The sequence below is a fragment of the Brassica napus genome, chromosome A2 (assembly GCF_020379485.1).
Source record: "Brassica napus cultivar Da-Ae chromosome A2, Da-Ae, whole genome shotgun sequence".
NCBI lineage: Eukaryota > Viridiplantae > Streptophyta > Magnoliopsida > Brassicales > Brassicaceae > Brassica > Brassica napus.
Window position 1 is genome coordinate 5916681 of NC_063435.1, and position 19392 is coordinate 5936072.

A 19392-nucleotide genomic window follows, 5' to 3' on the forward strand; every position below is an offset into this window, starting at 1 on the left:
TGGTTGAAGCGGTGGGTTTTGTCTTCTGTGAGGGGTTTGTGGGTCGCCGACGATGAGATATCAGTTTAAGCTCTCCGGCGACGGCGATGAAGTGTCTAGAAGAAGTTTATGCGGTTCTCGGCTCGACTGTCCAGCGTTTCTGGTGGTCCAAAGTCGGAGGCGTTCTCGGTTATCTGATGAACCCTCCGACGTGAAGACAGTACGGCGATGAACGTGTGTGTACGTACGGAGGCTCTGCAGGTTCGGAGCTCCGGCGGCAGTGGCGTCTCCTTGAGGCGCATCTAGGGCGAACAGCCCGGTTTGGGCCGTGTGGCGGTCGGGTATTACTTGGGCTTGGCCCATTGTTTGTTCTTTGTCTTGTGGCCCGGTTCGTGGGCTTTTGTTTTAAATCCTGTTCTGTTTGGGCTTCGGCTCTGGGCTTGGCCATCTATCAATAATAACAATTTGGGAAAAAAAAAAAAAAACAATAGTGCAAGACAAGCATAAATCATTACATATCTAATACGTAAAAGCAAGACAAGAATGATTGTTGTGAAACAATATCATGTAGTTTATAATCAAAACCCAAATGAAATCACAAGAAGAGAGAATATATAATTGTGTAATAAAAAAGCAGAGAACCAAACCGGGTCTTGTTTTGTTTTCCTTTTTTGAAGATCTCTAAGCAGTAGATCCCTTGAGCTTCTTGGTGATGGTTGCAATGTACTTGCCTTGGTGAAAAGCTTGCGCTAGCTCAAGGTCTGTTGGCTGCCTTGAACCATCTCCTGCGAATGTTCCTGCTCCATAGGGACTTCCTCCTTTCACTTTCTCCATCTCGAACATTCCCGCACCAAATGTGTAACCGATCGGGACAAAGATCATCCCGTGGTGGACCAGCTGAGTTATCGCAGTCAATCTACAGAAAAAAAACATATTAAGAGAGAGGTAAAGAGATGATGATGTGTGTGTTTGTAGTCTTGATGAGAGAGGCTTACGCGGTGGTTTCTTGGCCACCACCTTGAGAGCCAGTGCTGTAGAAGATACCAGCTGGTTTACCAGCGAGTGACTGAGTCCTCCAGAGTCCACCGGTTGCGTCCAAGAAGGCTTTGAACTGAGCAGCCATCATGCCGAACCTCGTTGGGAATCCAAAGACGAACCCATCAGCTTCGGTTAGGTCGTTGGGTGTGATGATTGGTGATTCACTCTTTGGTGGTGCGCTCATCTTAGAGAGTGCCTCTTCTGGAAGCGTCTCTGGTACCTGTAAAACCAGCAATTTCATCAGGTTCAATAGAGTTCACATGGATTTGGATAGAGAGCAGCCAACAAGCCTAATCTAAACTTGGTAAGCTAAATCAGTAAACTTAGAAAGACTTGGTTCTTTCTTCAAGATACACAATACAAAACTACTTGTAGACTCAAAACCTAATATTATTTGTTAGTGTTAAAAGAACTTTAATATCATCCTTTAACATAGTTTCGCACTGTAGCATATAAAGCCATTTATGGAGGAAGTCAAATCTCACCTGCCATAGCTTGGCTTCAACACCTTCAACGGAAGCAGCCCCTTTCCTAATCTCTTCAGCCAATTTCTCCACATGACCGTACATTGAGTAGTACCTGCACAAATGTCAACGAGACTTTAAAAAAAAGTCAAACTTCACAAAACAAAAATTAAATCGAGTTTTACCATTTTTTAAACAAATAATAGGCAAATTACAGAAGAGTTTGAAGCCCAAATCATAAATTAAATGCTATCATCCCCCACCCATGATTATTACAGAACAGCAAAAGCTATGATAAGATATAAGAAAATCAAAATAAACCAATAGAAGTAGTATTCTTCGATCAACATTGAGGAAAAATCAATATCAAGTCGCTACAGTTAAAATGAGCAAGATCGAAACAAGGAGCTTTACTTACACGATATATACTTTGGTCGCCATCGATATCTGAAGATTAACTTTCTGAATTGTTTTTTTTTTTCTTTTTTAAGATGGGAGATTATAAGTTCAACGATCTGAAAATGCAGATAGCGTATTTATAGAGAGGTCCAAGAAGATGATCTGAAGTTTTATTTTTCTCCAAAGTTGAACTCTTTCATTCCAACACCCTATATATTTGGTCAAATTAAATCTCACCCCATCGTTTTTTTTATTTTTATATTTAGCCACCTTTTTAAAGTAGATCGATTAGCTACTCCCTTCCGTATTTGAAAGATTTATGGTTTATGATTTCCACATATTTTAATAAAAAAGTTTACATAATTTTATTTATTAATTTTTTTTGTTTTATTTGTTTTTCAATAAATTTCTATAGCATTTATATTTTAAATATTAAATGAAATTTTATTCTTATACGGTGTATATTAATTAAAATTTAAAACATCAATTTTTAATATAAAACTAAAATTTAAAACATTTATTATTTCTATCGAACGACGGCATCATCTGTTTGTTGGTTTATTTTCACACTGTCGGCGTCTTCTTGATCAGATTGGTTTATAGATCAATAGTAGATTATATACTTGGTTTATTGCAATTAACTTCTCAAAAGTTGTAGGAACTATGATTTTGGGATTTGAGGAAGTTAGATCTTGATGTAGCTCACGGTGACCAGCTCGTTTTCTCTAATCTTTTTGATGTTATTTGCTCTGCCACCGTTTTGTTACACACTTTTTTTCTAGTTCATTGTTTTGGCTTGTTTGCTTGTTCTTTAGTCCTATTTCATCCGCTTCTAGTCATCTTTGTATTTCTAACAAAATTGAAAAATTTATTACACTAAATTTAACATTTTACCAAAATAAAATATCGATTCCTCTATTTATTCTGATTATAGCTAACATTTGAAAGAAACAAAACAAGTGGGGCAGTTTTGGGCTTTAACTGATACTATAGGGGCACATGGTCAACTCAAAACCCCCTCGTTCGTCGCCTGGCTTGGTACTGGACGGGGAGTGGGGTTGGTGCGGGAAAATACAACTTTGGTTATATTTTTAAAGTTTTAAATGATTAAAATAACATAATAATGATGATATGTGTTGCTGTCACCTTCATCATCATGATCATGTTTGTTTTCCCTCAAAACTGTGTTTAATTTTAATTATTTAACATAAGGAAGAGCTTTATGCCTTACTTGTTTTCTCTAGAAGATGTCTTTTCTTGATATGAATTATATAGTGTTTAATCTATTCAAAGCTATTTGTGATTAGATTACGATTCAATCTTACATAGAATGGTAGCTTGATTAAACAATTTAAAGTTCTCAAAATCAATTGATTTCAGTCCTATTGGTGTCATAAATATTCAATCTAACCATAATTTACCACTCTAAAAGTTCATACATGTAGTGTTTTGTTTACCATACCAATCACTCAATCCTTCATGTATGGCACAACTAATTTAAACTCATAACTTTTTAGAATCTATTAAATTGAGAAGGTGAGCAAGTCAACGAATATGATCCGAGCCCATGAAGACAACTAAATAGGTGCTAAATTGACCGAGTGTAGGGTCAACAAACCTTGTCCGTCCGATTTTTGATCGACCAAGACAAGCTAGGCATTGGATCTCTTTCTCAACAATGGCTCTTGAGGTAGTCTAGATTCCGACTTCAAGCCCTTACATCATCACTCTCGTCATTATATTTCTTTTCTTTTGTGTAAAATTTATATTTCTTTGTCCTTTTTTGACTTTCAATTTTTTCATAAAACTACGAATATGCATCAGAATTTAGAATGATCCACACATACATCATTTTGTTGACGTTATATAGATCATTTTGTTGACGCTATAATTTCAATTTTCTTAAAAAATGATGTATATGTGGATTGTAGAAAATAATAGTAGAACAATACGCTAATATTTGGACAATACGTCTTCAAAATTGATGGTATATAAATATAATACATGTATGTGGACCTGCGGCAAGTAGAACCTTATGTATGATAGCTGGATCCATATACATACATATATATATATATATATTATGATTTTCATTCTAGGTATCTAGATTCATATATTTAAATGTTACTTCATTAAATTTACAAAAAGAGAGATGTTACTTAGCTATAATGTGCGCGCATATTGTAAGGCCTATTAAATTGCAAACTTTACTATAAAATGTTCATATTAGAGTGAAAAGGTTCATATTAGTAATTTAGAGTTTTTGTTAGTTGGATTAATACGGCATCGAGATAGATGGTTCCAAACTGCCTTAGACTGACCAAAATAGTCAACACAAAGTCGATCTACTATCGAATTAACTAGTGCAAATTGTGAATATCGAGATGAAGACCATATTTTTATAGCTCGAATGCATGAACCGTCTATTTTTCTTGTTATAGTCTTCGAACCATTCCTTTTTCTTTTGGTCAATATCTTTGGACAATCCATATTTCAATTTTTTTCTTTGGACCATCCATATTTCATAGTATATTTTCATATTGCTACAGAAGTCTTCCATTTAGTATTTTTTTTTTATTTAAGTTTTTCTTATTAAGCTTTGATTGTAAAGATAAATTTTGATTCATGCGTTTCTCAGACGATTTTACTTGTAAAATAAGATTTTAGAACACTATGTATTTTAATTTTTCTGTTTTCAATTTTAATATTAATGCTAATTGTATATGAGATTTGCTTGGGGATCAGAATGAACATATCTCGGGCACATGGATGTAATAATTTTACATATCCCTTAAAATTACAGAGACCTTCGTTGTAATCAAGAAGGGGGGACGTTCGACGACATTTCTTTCCAAGAACTATATGCTAAAATATTCAAATAATAAAATTATAGTATGTATATACCAACCGAAAATAATGTTAAAACAAGTTAAGATAAAAAAAGAAGAAGAAGAAGCTAATGATAAAATGCGAGAGCTGGCTTGTGTTTTAAGGATGCTTCGCTTTTCAACCTTTTACTTATAAAGTGTTCAGTTCACCCCTGATTTCCGTGTAAACAAAGTAATCGGCTTTTGATAGCTTTATTGACCGAAGTGTCGCTTAAGATACGTACATGCATGATTTAGTCTTTTCGCTGGATCTCTGGAACTGCATGGCTACACGCATTAGGCTGCATGATGAATCCATCGCAAGGTGCAACCATATTTGCTTTATAAAAGAAAATTAACTAATGAAAAAGTAGAACTATGATCAAGTGGTTGAAAGTTGAAACTACACTGAGAAATCTAATAATTACATGTGGACTTTGATGAGTGGTGTGTTTATACGTTTGTTACAAAGATTTTATTGTTTACCCTTTCACCTGAGTTTGCGGGGTTTTTAATCTATAATAGTATATTTTTTTGCTGGAAATCAAGAACATGTAAATGAAAAATAGAATCGCTTACCAGGATGAGCTGGCCGGAAAGGATCTGAGGTTTTTGTGACATGGACCTCTGTTTCGAATACGTTCACTATCTGGGAAGGGATTTAGCAACTGGCTCTTGTCTCCCATTCTAGGAAGATTAGTCGGCATAAGGTCTGGACAAATACATTATCAGTAACTACGAAGATGAAGTTGTTAACTCAACTGGACAAATATGATACGCAAAGTCTAGAAATCATATAATCACATAGTATTTGGGAAGAAACTAATATTATATAGTGGTTTTAGATGGAAAGAATTATGGCCCAGCCATAATCTGATATGAAGAATTGAAATGTGTTGATTCTTTTTCAGTTTTTTTTTTCTTTGTTGATGTGTTATCTTTCCATAACAAACAAAAAAATGTTTCCACATATGGATGGGAAGACAATTGTGTTATTGTAGCGTTGATTTATCAACTTCAACATGCCGCAGCCTAAAACTAAATCATCCAAGGAGGTAAAAAGGCTGAAAGAGATAAATATGCATTTGTTATATATGTTTTGTTCTCAATGATTTTCCATATCAGTTTTATAATAATATATCCAACAATTTATACGAACTGCAAAGGGAAATCAAAGAGAGCATAGAAAGAACATAAAAGAAGAATCGGTAAAAAAATAGTAAAAAGTAAAAACAAATAAGTCAAAGTCTCTGATGGAGATTTCTATCATCAACGCCTGTGCGTTCGATCACAAAACTCCTCTTCGATAGCTTCCGTGACAACACACCGTGACGCCTCCATCAAGTCAGGGCTAAGCCTAAACATGAGCACACAAAACTCCATCTGGTTCAACGCACCGTCTCGATCGAAATCCCCTTCGTCGATCATACACCTTACATCGTCATCCGTCAAGTCTCCGAGCCCAAGAACGGCCGACGCGTTTCGCCGTAAGCTCTCGAAAGTGATGACACCTCTGTCTCTGTCCATGAGTAGCTCGAACCCTTTGCAGAGCTCGTCGATGAGACCTTCTCCTCCGAGTTTTCCGGCCATCGCCGGGAAGAAGTCGTGGAAAGTGGGGTCTTGGTTTTGCTGGGTGGGTCTGGTTGAGGATTTAGGAGACGCCATTAGAGAGAGAAAGTGATGATTTTGAGAGATGGGTGTTGTGTTGGTGAATGGTGAGGTTGTTGATGATGATGATATGAGATTGATTTTTTTATATATATAGGAAGGGAGAGAAGTTTGGGAGTTCCGAGAAGGAACATCCATGGAAGACAACTAAGCTACAGGTAAGGGGCGAAGGAACATCCAATTGTTTTGGTTTGGTTTCTTCTTGGAAGGTCACTTTAAGGGTATAAACGTCTTTTACTTGAAGATGGGACTGTTCACACGGGATGTATGTGAAGGTCACTTTAAGGGTAGTCTCGACAGGTTTGAATGTGAAGGTTCTGTCTTTCTTAGAAACTCGTTAGGCAAGTGACATTTAGATTCCATTGACGAAGGAAAGTTTTTGAAAACTATATTAAAACTTTTTTAGCACTTTCTTCTAGTTTGAACCAGACTGAAAGATACACATAGATTTGGGCGATTGTAAAGGTTAGCGCGTTATGTTTTCATTTGGTCTTTTGACCTCTAGAGATGGGCACTCTTTGTTTTCTAATTCGTTTTTGATTTGATTTGGTATAATAACTTAAAAGTGTGTCGGATTTATATCTTAACAGAAGTCCGTCAAATCTACCTACTTCTTAATTACATACCATAACATTACTAAAAACTATCATACCATAACATTACTAAAAAACTATAGAATTTGAAAGTTCAACACATTTTTGGGTTATCTTGATGGTTTTAACAGTATAACATTCGTTAGTTAAACAAGTTTACCCATCCCATTCCGTTTCGTACCGCGGCGGGTTAGTCGTCGAGCGGATCACAGCGGACCTGTCCTGCGCGGACTGCGGTCTTTAAAATGTGGGCCCAAACCCATACCGCAAGATATATAGACCTTCGCGGGCCGTTCCGTGGGACGCCTCTTTATCAAAACGTCTGCTACAGCTTCTTTCATGAATGTTTAAGTAGAAAAGTTGTGTAAGAGAGTTGAAGAGAGCTCATTAAGCTTCACTAAAGCCTTAGCAAAATCAATGCCACAAAGCTCTGTTTGTGCTTGCGTTCTTGAGTTAAAATTCTTCTTTTGTTATTAGCATAAGCTTTTGTTAAGTTTGAATCTGATTGAGTTGTTGTCTTTATAATAATTTGGCTCAAGTGTTGTATGTCTTCATCAAACCATCTCTTTTTTTAATTATTTGGATTGCAAAAAAATTCGTGAATCACTTTGTCAAATTATAGAAGTGACGTGATATACAGCTAATTTTTCTCCTAAACAACACCATTGTAACCAAATTTAATTTAAGAAAAACACCACAATACTGAAAACAAAACCAATCAACCTAAACAAGAAATATCACATTGTAATAAAGCAATTCATAGTTGTATGTAATAAAAAGAGAAAACCAAATCAAAACACCACCCGAGCTCGAATCATCATCGTTGGAGCTGGAGTCGCCGGCGCTCGAATCATCATCGTCGAAACTCCTTATGTTTTATGGGGGAAAAGTCACAAGAATCGTTTTCTTCTCACTCTCTTTCTCGTTTTTTTCAGGTAAAATAAGAAAAATTCACCAAAAATGCGGATCCATGTAATCCTGCATGACCCGTTTCGGCCCATCCCGCAAAGACCCAATCTCGCAAATACCAGTCCCACGAAACCCGCAAATTTACGGGTCTAGAAAACCTCGTTCCAAATACCGTTCCGCACAGGCCTTTACGACCAGGTATGCGGTCCAGATCCATGATTGCAATCTCTATGTAGCACGCATAATTTGGTTATATAGACATCAACCATGTAAATATAAACTTTAATAAAGCTCATAACTAAACCATGTCATATACCAACATTTTTACCACTTCTTTTCGAGTTTTTTCTTGCCGATTTACCCTGCCATTTTAGTAGAAACAATACTTTTCACCATCACAGAGTATAATATGTAGGTGGGTCGTGGGTGACAAATATCTCGAAAGTAACACGTTCACAATTTCATAGTGACTTCTAGTGGACAAGGGTTTTTTCTTAATTTATATGGGTGCAATATGATTCTCTAATGATTCTTAATCCAGATTTTTGTCGCCTATTGGAAGACAATAATATGTTAACATCTTAATTGGAACTTATATATGGTGGACATTATATTCCACTTGGTCTGCCCGTTCTATTGCATGCCTTTGTTTTTTTATTATTACACTCGATAATCATCCAACCAAGTGTCTTCCTCCTTCGCTAACCACTGCCATTATCCATACTTTACTCAATGTTTCAGCCCAATAATTGTTTCGTTTTTACTCGTTATAATAAAATTGAATGCATGAATTAATTAACCACTACGTAAAATGAATCGGATTCATAGAAGGAACACTGAATCTTGATCACTACCCGGTCAATTCATTAATTTTAGTTTAATTGTTTCGACCAACAAGATCAAGATCCAAATCAATTAGTAATATATTTTCCTTCAAATCTTTCAGGATCAAACAAATATGTTATTAAAAAAATCAATGTATTATGTTTCCTACACTTAGACATTCAAAATACCAATGATTTGACTTGTCATATTACGGTCTCAAACTCTTATCCGTTCCTGATCAATAACTGGAAATGACCTATGGGTTGTAGGAGACGCAAAGGCTCTTATGATGGAAGTATATTGTGATACAATCATACGTACTAGAAGTTCAGTAAATATCATGTTTCTCTATCCGCACAAAGCTTTCTAGCTAGTTGGTTAAGAATTTCTATTACTGAATATCCCAAGTTGTACTAATAACAAAGTAAAAACATGGTCACTAACGTTTTACATGGAACAATTGTATGGAAGATGTGATGAATTTATTCCAAAACCTTAAGGCTTGGACTGGTGGGAAAGAAAATGAAATTGATACCACGGGACTTGACATCTTTCAGAGTGGTTTAGTTTATACTATTTTTCAAGATGTTGGGTTTGAATATCATTTATGCAAATTTTTCTTTTTCCAAAATATGTTTTTCTATTAGGCAAACCATTTCTTTGCTTTAAAGCAGAAATTTATTTGGGCCGGGCCTTCGAGTTTATCTACCATTGCAAGAAGAAATGTAAGGTCAAAAAGCTGAAAAGAGTAAGGTGAAATTTGGCACCAATGAAACAGACTGTGTACTAAGGTTTATGTAGTGGTGTAAGAATGGGACTGCAAAAACATGATTAATTATTTAGAGGGAATGTTGTAAGTTGAGAAGTATTTTAAAGCAGGAAAACAGAAAGTCTACGGCTATAAATTTTTCAATACTAACGGAGAGCATTCAAGAAATGAAAAAAAAAACAGATGAAAGTATTTGAATGTGGTCGATCGGTAGGAGTGGAGCAATACAGATTAAATATATCAAATTCGAAACAAGGGGAGTACCAAACAACTTTGTATAAAAAACACAGTAAATATTTGACTATTTGCAAGTAAGACTTTATTTCTATAAAATTGTAACGAAAACGCCTTTCACCTTAATGAAAGACGTAGACGATATATCCAAAATGAGATAATTAATAAACATATACACCGATAAATAAATTTGGTGGGTTGAATAAGATTTTAGACCTTAATTATGATCTCTTGCATATTTCAAGAGCAACAAATTCAAAAACGGACAAAATAACATGTTTTGCACTCAGTTCTCTATCATCTATGATTTACGTCGATTTATACGTCTGATTTGGATATTGAAATCATTTTAAATAGTGTAGATGTTTGGCAAACAAAAAAAATGAACTCCAAGTAAAGAAGCTAAAGCTTTTTTAGGTTATTTCCAATTCATGCGTGGTTGAGGGAAAACATAATTAAACTATTAAGAGCTCCAAACAGCCCCTTTATATTGTAGTTTGCATTTATTAGGAAATCCTAGCATATAACTTGGGAGTTGGGGGAGAAAACATGAAGGGAAATTTTAAGGAGTCAGATGCGAATCATGTGTGTATAGAACATAAGGCTTTTTCGAAGTTGCTGTAAAATTCTATCCTTCACTCACCATGGCATGTGGCTCTCAAATGAAGACAACTCGTGATTTTTTGCATATTGTTTTTGGTTCATATATAATGACTTGACAACTATCAATTATGTTTGGTGTTGGTCATGGTTTCGTGATAAGACGTGATTCCGAACACGTAACTTGTAGAAAACAACACGTTTTAATGGTGGAATATTGAAAAACGAAGATTTCACTATTTTATCAGAAAATTATGGTACGTCCGTCCATAAGTTCGTTAAATTAGGTATTTTGTTTTCTATTTTTGATATAGTTTGATAAAACATAAATCGTATATTTCGAAACAAGCTCAAATTCGAGGTGGACAATACTAAACCAAGCATTTTCACTTACCAATTCACTTACCAATTAAGTAACACATACCATGACTATTTAAGCACTTGCTATCGTTTTGTAATACGTTGTCGTGGTCCAACGTACTCTCCGTTAGAAGGCATATATCATGATTTCAGACTAGGATTCGAGCGAGAGTAATGGGATTCCATATTTTTGTTTGGAAAAACCAAGCCAATGGCGAGCTTAAAGCATTGGTAGGGTTCAGTCCTATGGTTCTCATAGGCTAGAGCATGGCATGACTCATTCCTTGGGTCTCGGTGGCTACATGTTTATGTTAACAGCATCCCAGCTTTAGAAATCATGTCTTTTGCACTTCTAGAAGCTGTTCTCAAACCTTATCCATGCTGGTATCAGGATTGCAGTTGGTGGTAATATTGCTGCCATTTCAACCCGTCTTTTTTAGTGTTTCCTTGGTAGTGTCGGGTAGCCTTGCTGCTCACTTTTGGATCGTAGTGTTTTAATGAATTAGGATTTCGCTGGGTTCATATCATTAAGCATCGTCGGAGGACCATGGTTCGTACTTTAAAGTGTAGTCGAGAGATTAGGGTTCGTGTTTAATGGTTACATCGGAAATTTTAGTATTAAAATTGTTCAAGCCACTTAGGCGGTTGTAAATCAGAAATTTTAGTATTAAAAATGTTAAGTTTAAATTTTAACTAGTGCTTGATCCGCGCATCCACGCAAGTGTTTTTTTTTTTTTATAAATATATTTATTTTTATAAGCGATGATATATATTTTTAAATTTATCCGTTTAAATAAATTTTTAATATGACATAAAACACAATAATTTTATACTTTCTATTGAGTAATTTTATTTTATCTTGTAAACCATCAGTTGTATCATCCATATTTTTAGAATATGACATGTGCGTATCCGCACAAATGTATTTTTATTTTTTTATGGAATCAATATTTTATGATAATATATAATAAATTGTTGTATATACTATTTATTATGTATATATGGAATTAGTAGAATAATTACCATATAATGTATGTATTTATTTATGAAATGTATATATGGAATTAATTATTTCAAAACACACAAATATATATATATATATATAATAAAATAGAAAAAGAGAACAAAATACACTAAAATCTAGGTTTATTAATTATTGTTGCCATAACTTTTTTAGTTAGAATTTGATTTTGAAAATGCATTAATTAAAGAAGAAAAGACAAAGAATCATAAAAAGTAGGTTAATTAATAATTTCAATGGCATGTCATTCTAAATAAATTGAAAAACTAAAAGGTATTTAATTTTTTTACTTCAATTTTAACAGATTAGATGGTTAGTTTTTCAAGTGTTTTCCACTTTTTGGGACTTGATTTGTATGAATTTTCATTTTGATTAATAATAAAAAAAAGAAGCCAATCACTACTAGGCACCAGCCGACCACACATTAGGTATTTAAGCATTCATTCTAATGTTTTTTTTTGAATTTCATTCATTCTAATGTTAGCTTATCATTCGTTGAAGTTGGTTACTTATCAAATATACTTTTATCAACATTTAGTTCTAGTCAAGCTAATAGATAGATTTTTGAAGCTTAATTTCTCTCAACAAAATTTTGTTTGATCAAATTCTAGGATAAATATGTCAAATAGATTAATGATCTCCAATAAACCATGCCTTTAGATATTCTCAAGCACAGCTACTAATAATTTTTGTGATCTAAATATCTTTTGACCATTTCTTGGCTTATCTATGTTAGTAAATATATTGTAGGATGTTACGTTCGCAGCTATAAAAATGGTTGATGAATAGGTTCTTCTGACTAGGATGATCATTTAATTTACAAATTATTTCTATAAAATTGCTGAAAGGTTGATCCATGGCCTTGGTCATTTTAAACTATGATAATATTTTGATATCATCCTTTCGTAACCCAAATGATATAAGGATATTTAAATTCACTTCTTTTCAAACAATCGAAAACCTTGTTCACACAAATACTTGGATCGGAGCAAGCGAGAATAAGAAAAATGTATGGACCGCAGTAAACGTGAAACTTGGTCCAGATAAATCCCAGGTGAGAACACGTGGCTTTAGGAGAAAACAGCCATTAAAACCTTAAACTTTCAAATTAAAGCCAAAAAAACCTTCAATTTATGTTTGAGCCAGAAAAATCATCAACTTTTAAATATTAGTCATTTTAATTCTCATATTTTGTTGACTCGGCTGTTTAAGAAACCCGAATAGCTAACTGTTAAAATCAATTAAAACTAAACGTCTATTAACTATCTAAACAATATTATTTTTATAAAACTGATTAAAACATTGATTAAATGACGTCTTTTTGCTTCTAGAAACACTCAAATCATCCATTTCGCAAAACTAGAGCCCCAAATCAACTTCATCTTCTTCACTTTAGTCTCGCGAAAGAGATGTTTTAAGTGTTTTAGAAGAAAACAAAATCTCGGTTGATCAATGTTTTAATCGATTTTTAAAATGATGTCGTTTAGAGAGTTAACATGCATTTATTTTTAATCAAATTTAACGGTTGATTAATCGGAGCTCTTAAATGACCGAAACAACAAAATATGAAGTTTAAAATGACCAATATTTAAAAGTTGGTAATTATTTTAGCTTAAACATGAGTTGAAGATTTTTTTGGATTTAATTTGAAAGTTCAGAATTTTAATGGTTGTTTTCTCGTGGCTTTAGTATTTTTGAGAATATGATTCCTCCACGTAGGGTATAATAGAATCTTACTCTCGCCACCTCACCAACTAAAAATATCTTTTTTGTATATAACGACTCAAACATCGACACGTAAGGTTGGCGCCATAGGGCTCTGTCCCCGTTACGTTGTTTTAGGACCAAGTAAATGTGAAAAACAATTAATATAAACTCTTTAAGTCCTAAAATTTAAGCACCCGAGGATAACGCTCAGCCGCAGAACCTATATATTTTTTAAAAAAAATATATACAACTTATACAGTAATTATCCACAAATTATCCACCGTAAGTTTCACAAGTTTGAACTATTCCTTAAGATGTGGAAAAGAAGAAATATATTGTAAAAAATCGAAACCTTCTTTGTATCTCAAAAGACGAAAATACCCTCAAAAGAATTTTGAATCACAGAAAACTCGCCACGAAACTCTCAAATGCAAATGGTACTTTCCATTCTCGATCTTGTTCCCTTGTTTCTGTCCGCAGAATAAACGAGAGGAGAGAGAAGGAAGTAAGAGATAAAGACAGGATCAAATCAAACACACACACACAAAAGAAGCAAAGAAAACTATTTTGATATACTTAGAGAGAGAGAGAGGAGATGGAGAAGATGAAGTGTGAGCTATGTGAGGGTGTGGCGAGAATGTTCTGTGAGTCAGACCAGGCGAGTTTATGCTGGGACTGCGACGGTAACGTTCACGGAGCTAACTTTCTGGTGGCTAAACACGCGCGCTGCCTTCTTTGTAGCGCGTGCCAATCTCCTACGCCTTGGAAAGCTTCTGGCCTTCGGCTCTGTCCAACCGTTTCTATATGCGAGTCTTGCCTTGCTCGTAAGAATAACTCCGGCGCCGGCAGCAATAGTTACGGAGAAGACGACGGCGCAGAATCTTATGATGAGGATGAGGAGGAAGAAGAAGAAAGTGATGATGAGGAAGAAGAAGAAGAAGAAGCGGAGAATCAGGTGGTGCCATGTGATGCGGCTGCGGCGGTGCAAGAATCTCCGGTGATGAGTTCATCGTCTTCCGTTAGCAGCGGAGAGGAACGTTTCAGTTTGGTAGCGAAAAGGACGCGACAAGATTCAGAACTTAACTCCGATGATGTATGAATCTCTTTCTCTCTTGTCTTTTTTTTTACAGTTTGAGGAATGGTCGAGAAATATGAAACCATTGATTAATTTTTTATTTTTATTTTTTAAAATGCAGGAAGAATCAAACGACGAGTCACGACCTTTGAAACGGCTGACGAGAGATGCAACCTTGCCAAGATCAGCGGCTATGATGAAATCAACCTTAAAAATCAAACGACTGTGATACACCACCAACAAATGTAGAAATGTCAGCCGTTGATTTCTCTGCTTATTCAGATTAGATTAATCATCACTGTTCATTGCTAACAGTTCATCTTTTAGTGAATCGAGTTTAGCTCCTTTAATGGCTTAGTTTGTTTACATTTCTTTCTCTAAAACCACATGTATTCGTTGAACCATTTTTGCTTAGTACGTTTTCGTTTTTTGGTTGTATTATTCACCTATCTATAGTTATGTTTGATTTTATTTGTTTAAGCTATTAGTATGTATTTGTTTAATTTTGAAAAGTTTTTGGTTAGAGTAAAACAGGAGATGTTTAATCCTTTTCCTCTAGATAGACGAAGATCTTCTTTGAAATGTAGTTTTGTCCCGTCGGCTAAAGCTTGAAGAATTTCTAAGGGATCGGCGTATTCAGGTCCAATACATTGTTGTATCCCTACAGATATTTCTCTTTCTAACCACACAATTACTAGTACATCAGTTATGATTCCCAATACAAGAGAAAATATAGGGACAATCCATCAAAAGGATTATCAATCAAAACCAAATCTTAAAACATGTTATATATTTTTCGATCAAATAAGCCGTATGTGTGATGTTGATTGGTGACAAATGAAGAGTACATAGCGTATGAATGTCGTTAGTCTGCAACCACAAAATAAAAGTTGCGAAGACACAAGAAGATATTAATTTCATTGGGTCCTCTTTAATGTTTTTTTTATTCGTCAGACCGTTGAGTCTAATCATGTCTCTTTATCTGTAAACCATCTTTGAGGCTGGAAAAAATTGATGCTCTCACAAGATATTTTCTTGGGTCCCTATTTTATTTCATAAATCAACGTACGTTTTAATTTAACAATTAAAAGAGTTTGTTTAATAATTAAAAACGATTATAAGAAAAATGTATGGTCAGTTAGAGCATCTGTATTGGTGGGATGAGGAGAGAGGGAGAGAAAGTCCCTTGTTCTGCTTTTTTTTTTTTTTTTTTGGTCATAGAATAGTAAGGGACATTCCTTAATTAAGGGCTTTTCCCTTCTCTTTCTTCCTCGGTTCCCACCCCCTTCCCCTAAGGGATGCTTTAAGGGCCTTCCAATACAGATGCTCTTAGAGAATTGGACGGCGAGGGTGGTCTACCAAGTTATTTTATGCATGTTAAATAAATTATTGAAAATATGTGGTTCTCCTTTCAAAGACCGATCATTTAAGCCGGCTTCAAAACAGTGTACTCCATCCAGTTCATATTAAATGTTATTTTTTTTTAATTTTGTTTAATTATAAGTATCATTTTATATTTTCAGTGTATATTTTAAACAAATTTTCTAATTTCTGTATTTATATATAATTCATTAATTACTAAAATCAAACAATATATATATATATATATTAAATATGGGTAAAACAAAAAATTTAACTATTTTCTTAATTCGGGTGTAAAAACCTTAAACAACACTTATTATGAATCGGAGGAAATACGAAAAATCAGTTGACATGGTCATATCTTCTTCGTTATAACAAATTAACAACACTGTATGATAGTTTTAATACTGCGTTTTGATGCCATCAACACCACATTTGAAAAAGAAACTAGACCTAAGAAGTAAGAACCAAACAAGTTTTACAAATTAACCAAATTTAATTTATCTGATTCTTTCATTTTGTTTTCCATTTCATACTTTTTAACATTAAACATTCAGCGTTTTGAGATTTGTCTAAAAGCCAAGATGCCAACCAATGGCGAATGTAGAATTATTTTTAATGGGGTAAATCACATATAAACTTACAACTTGGCTAAAATATGATATTTAATAGAGGAAAATAATTAAAACTTTAAGTATATTATGCAATTTTGAAAATTTTATGGGCATTTGCCACCTTCTTGGTGTACCTAGGTTTGCCACTGATGCCAACCAAAAACCATAAATCTACCAATTCTTTATTTGATTTTTAACAATAACTAAAGAAAAATATAACACAAACAGACTTGACATTCACACTCTCAAACAACATGGCAAACCTTAACTACCACACTTTATTGAAGTTCATAATCTTTTTCTTAAAAAAGAAATAGGTTTCAGTAATCTTACAAACCCCATGTTTATGTTTAATGAAGAAACCATTAGATGGAGAAAACAAGAGACTCCAAATAACCATGAGATAACTAAAGATAGAGTCCAAGTTTCAAATTAAGTATGTAGTTTGTTTTTCATTTATTTTCAAGATTCAGATTGAAGTTAATGTTACGTGAATATATAAATAGACATGGTTATATGTTCTTCATTATAACAGTACTGTGATATGGCACTTTCATTAGGCGTTTTGATGCCATCAGCTCCACACTTGCAAAAGGAACTAACGTCAGAATAGTGTCGGTCCACTACTTTTATGATAGGAAACATTTCCTAAACCTCTTGTCAAGTTGGATAATATAATCTGTAGGCTCTTGTGCATCTCTGCTCTATCTTGTTCTTTCTTCTTTTTCCTAAACCTCTTGTCAAATGTGATCAAAAAGTGGTCAAAAATTTTCTAACCATTTCCTGACGAATTTATGATAATTCTAACCACTTATTAATAAATTTATATAATTAGTGTATTAAATTTATTAATCAATAAAACTGTATTTAAAATACAAATGACTAAATCAAATATAGTTTAGAGTTGAAACCTAAATCGTTAACATTGAAATAGTTTTAACATAGTACATACATAAAGTTTAAGAACAACAAAAAAAAGCTACAAAACACAAGCATAATAGTGTCATCTACACCAAGCAATTCTGGAAATTTACTCACAACCATATCTGCCAAGTTCTGCAAATAGTTTATAATCTTATCTTTACCAGCCTTGTCATTCTCCAAGGTCAGAATCTTCTCGGTTGCATAGCAATCCTCTCATCTACTACTCATATCTTCTGTTTGTAATCCGTAATTCTGCTTCTTGGTCCAAATTAGACATGAAACCAGCTGAAGGTCTGGGACTGGCATTGTTCAAAATCCAAAACGGTGACCTTTAATCTCATGGATTTCCTATAAAAGGAGAAGCATTTTTTTTAACAACATAAAAGGAGAAGCATAAAAGAAAGAAAATGATAACTATGAAAACTAACTTACTATGTGTTGATCTCTGCATGGATAAGAAAGAAATCAATCTTAACTCAATGAAAGTTTACTTAAGAAAATCCTATACAATATTTAAAACTATAAGTCATTGAAAATCAACCAATTATATAAAAGAAACATTTACCACTAGTGTTAATGTAGTCATTACGCAGCTGAAGGTGAAGAATATGAAATTAAGAGAAGTGTAGATTAGGTTAAAGACATTGCAAATCAACCAATTGTTTTGACCGTTTTCTGACCACTACACAAAACCGAATAACTAGTTAAATTTTAATTCTTAAAAACCTGACCACTTTTTTATCCTTTTCTGATCATTTTTCTCACTGATATTAAAGTGGTCAAGACTTGATCACAAATTACTGACCATTTTTGTAAATAGTGCGATTCGTCCGTAATTTATAACCATCTTTTATCCACTTTGTTTAATCATCACAAAATGATCATCAGTTTGTGGTCGGAACTAATTCTGACCAATTTATGTGGTCAGGAATTTGGTCAGGATGTGCTATGCTTTCTTGTAGTGCATAGAACAAAACAAGTTATGATGATTTTGTTCATAAGGTGATCAAAGAGTCAAGGTTAATGAGCAGATTTAAGATGTGGAATTGAGCTACATACATGTTTCTCAAGAAGGTTTTGTTGACGTTACCCCAAAACACACCGCCTTTAGATATTAAAAATCAGAAGCAGTGGATTTTTGGAACAGCTCAAAATAGAGGCAATGCAACTAATAGCTTGATTGGTTTTCCCGCTACCACCCGCAAACGCAGCTTTTGCGATTGGTAGCGGTTGACAGCGTTTCGAAACAATCATACAAACCGCTATAAATCGCTTCAAACCGCTCCGAACCTCTTAAAATCAAAAGCTGGTTCCAGCTAGCGTTTGCGGTTGCGGGCGGTTGCGGGAGGATAATTTTTTTTTCTTTTTTTTTAAAAAACCATATAAATACAAAAATAAAAATAAAAATAAAATTTTTAAAATGGAATTATAAAAATACTAAAATATATCTATTATATTTTAATTAATATTATAAAATTTTAAAATAAAAATATTTTCTATAATTTAAAAAATTTAAAACTATAACTTTAAAAATATAATTTACATATTTATTATAATATTATGATTTTTGATATTTTTATAATTATATAAAATGTAAATATTGTTAATTTATTATTTAACCGCTGCTGTATTTGGTAGTTAACCAGTCATAAGTATCCCGCAAACGCACCAATTTCTAACCGCAGAACCAGTCGTACAAATCTCTTAAAACCGCTAGAAACCGCAACCACCCGCATCCGCAAACGCCCGCAGCCGCAACCGCAACCGCTGCGTTTGAACCAGTCAGACCCTAAGTCTCAAATTTTGATATTGGCTGGATTTTTGGAACATGTCATTCTAATTTTTGTTTTATAATTTGTTTATAAAATATATTAGAAATGGTAATATTGTAATAAAGAAGAACAATTAAAGTTATTCTAATTTTTGTTTTAAAATTTATTAATGAAATATATTAGAAATGGTAATATATATTGTAATAAAGAAG

At 33.8% G+C, this 19392-nt stretch overlaps 3 protein-coding genes across 3 annotated transcripts; 1 reads left to right on the forward strand and 2 right to left on the reverse strand.

Moving 5' to 3' along the window:
• Positions 1–467: 467 nt before the first annotated feature.
• LOC106390101 (NAD(P)H dehydrogenase (quinone) FQR1) lies at positions 468–2127 on the reverse strand. The gene is made up of 4 exons (XM_013830493.3): positions 1900–2127; positions 1503–1596; positions 975–1237; positions 468–895 (listed from the first exon to the last, which is right to left on the reverse strand). Exons 1-4 carry the CDS (start codon positions 1920–1922, stop codon positions 661–663), a joined length of 615 nt encoding a protein of 204 aa, XP_013685947.1. The 5' UTR covers positions 1923–2127; the 3' UTR covers positions 468–660.
• A 3690-nt stretch (positions 2128–5817) lies between these two features.
• LOC106390102 (calcium-binding protein PBP1-like) lies at positions 5818–6575 on the reverse strand. The gene has a single exon (XM_013830494.3). It carries the CDS (start codon positions 6551–6553, stop codon positions 6017–6019), a length of 537 nt encoding a protein of 178 aa, XP_013685948.2. The 5' UTR covers positions 6554–6575; the 3' UTR covers positions 5818–6016.
• Positions 6576–13609: 7034 nt separating this feature from the next.
• On the forward strand, positions 13610–14992 carry LOC106390103 (nucleolin). Its single transcript, XM_013830495.3, has 2 exons — positions 13610–14526; positions 14630–14992. Exons 1-2 carry the CDS (start codon positions 14029–14031, stop codon positions 14735–14737), a joined length of 606 nt encoding a protein of 201 aa, XP_013685949.2. The 5' UTR covers positions 13610–14028; the 3' UTR covers positions 14738–14992.
• Positions 14993–19392: the final 4400 nt, after the last annotated feature.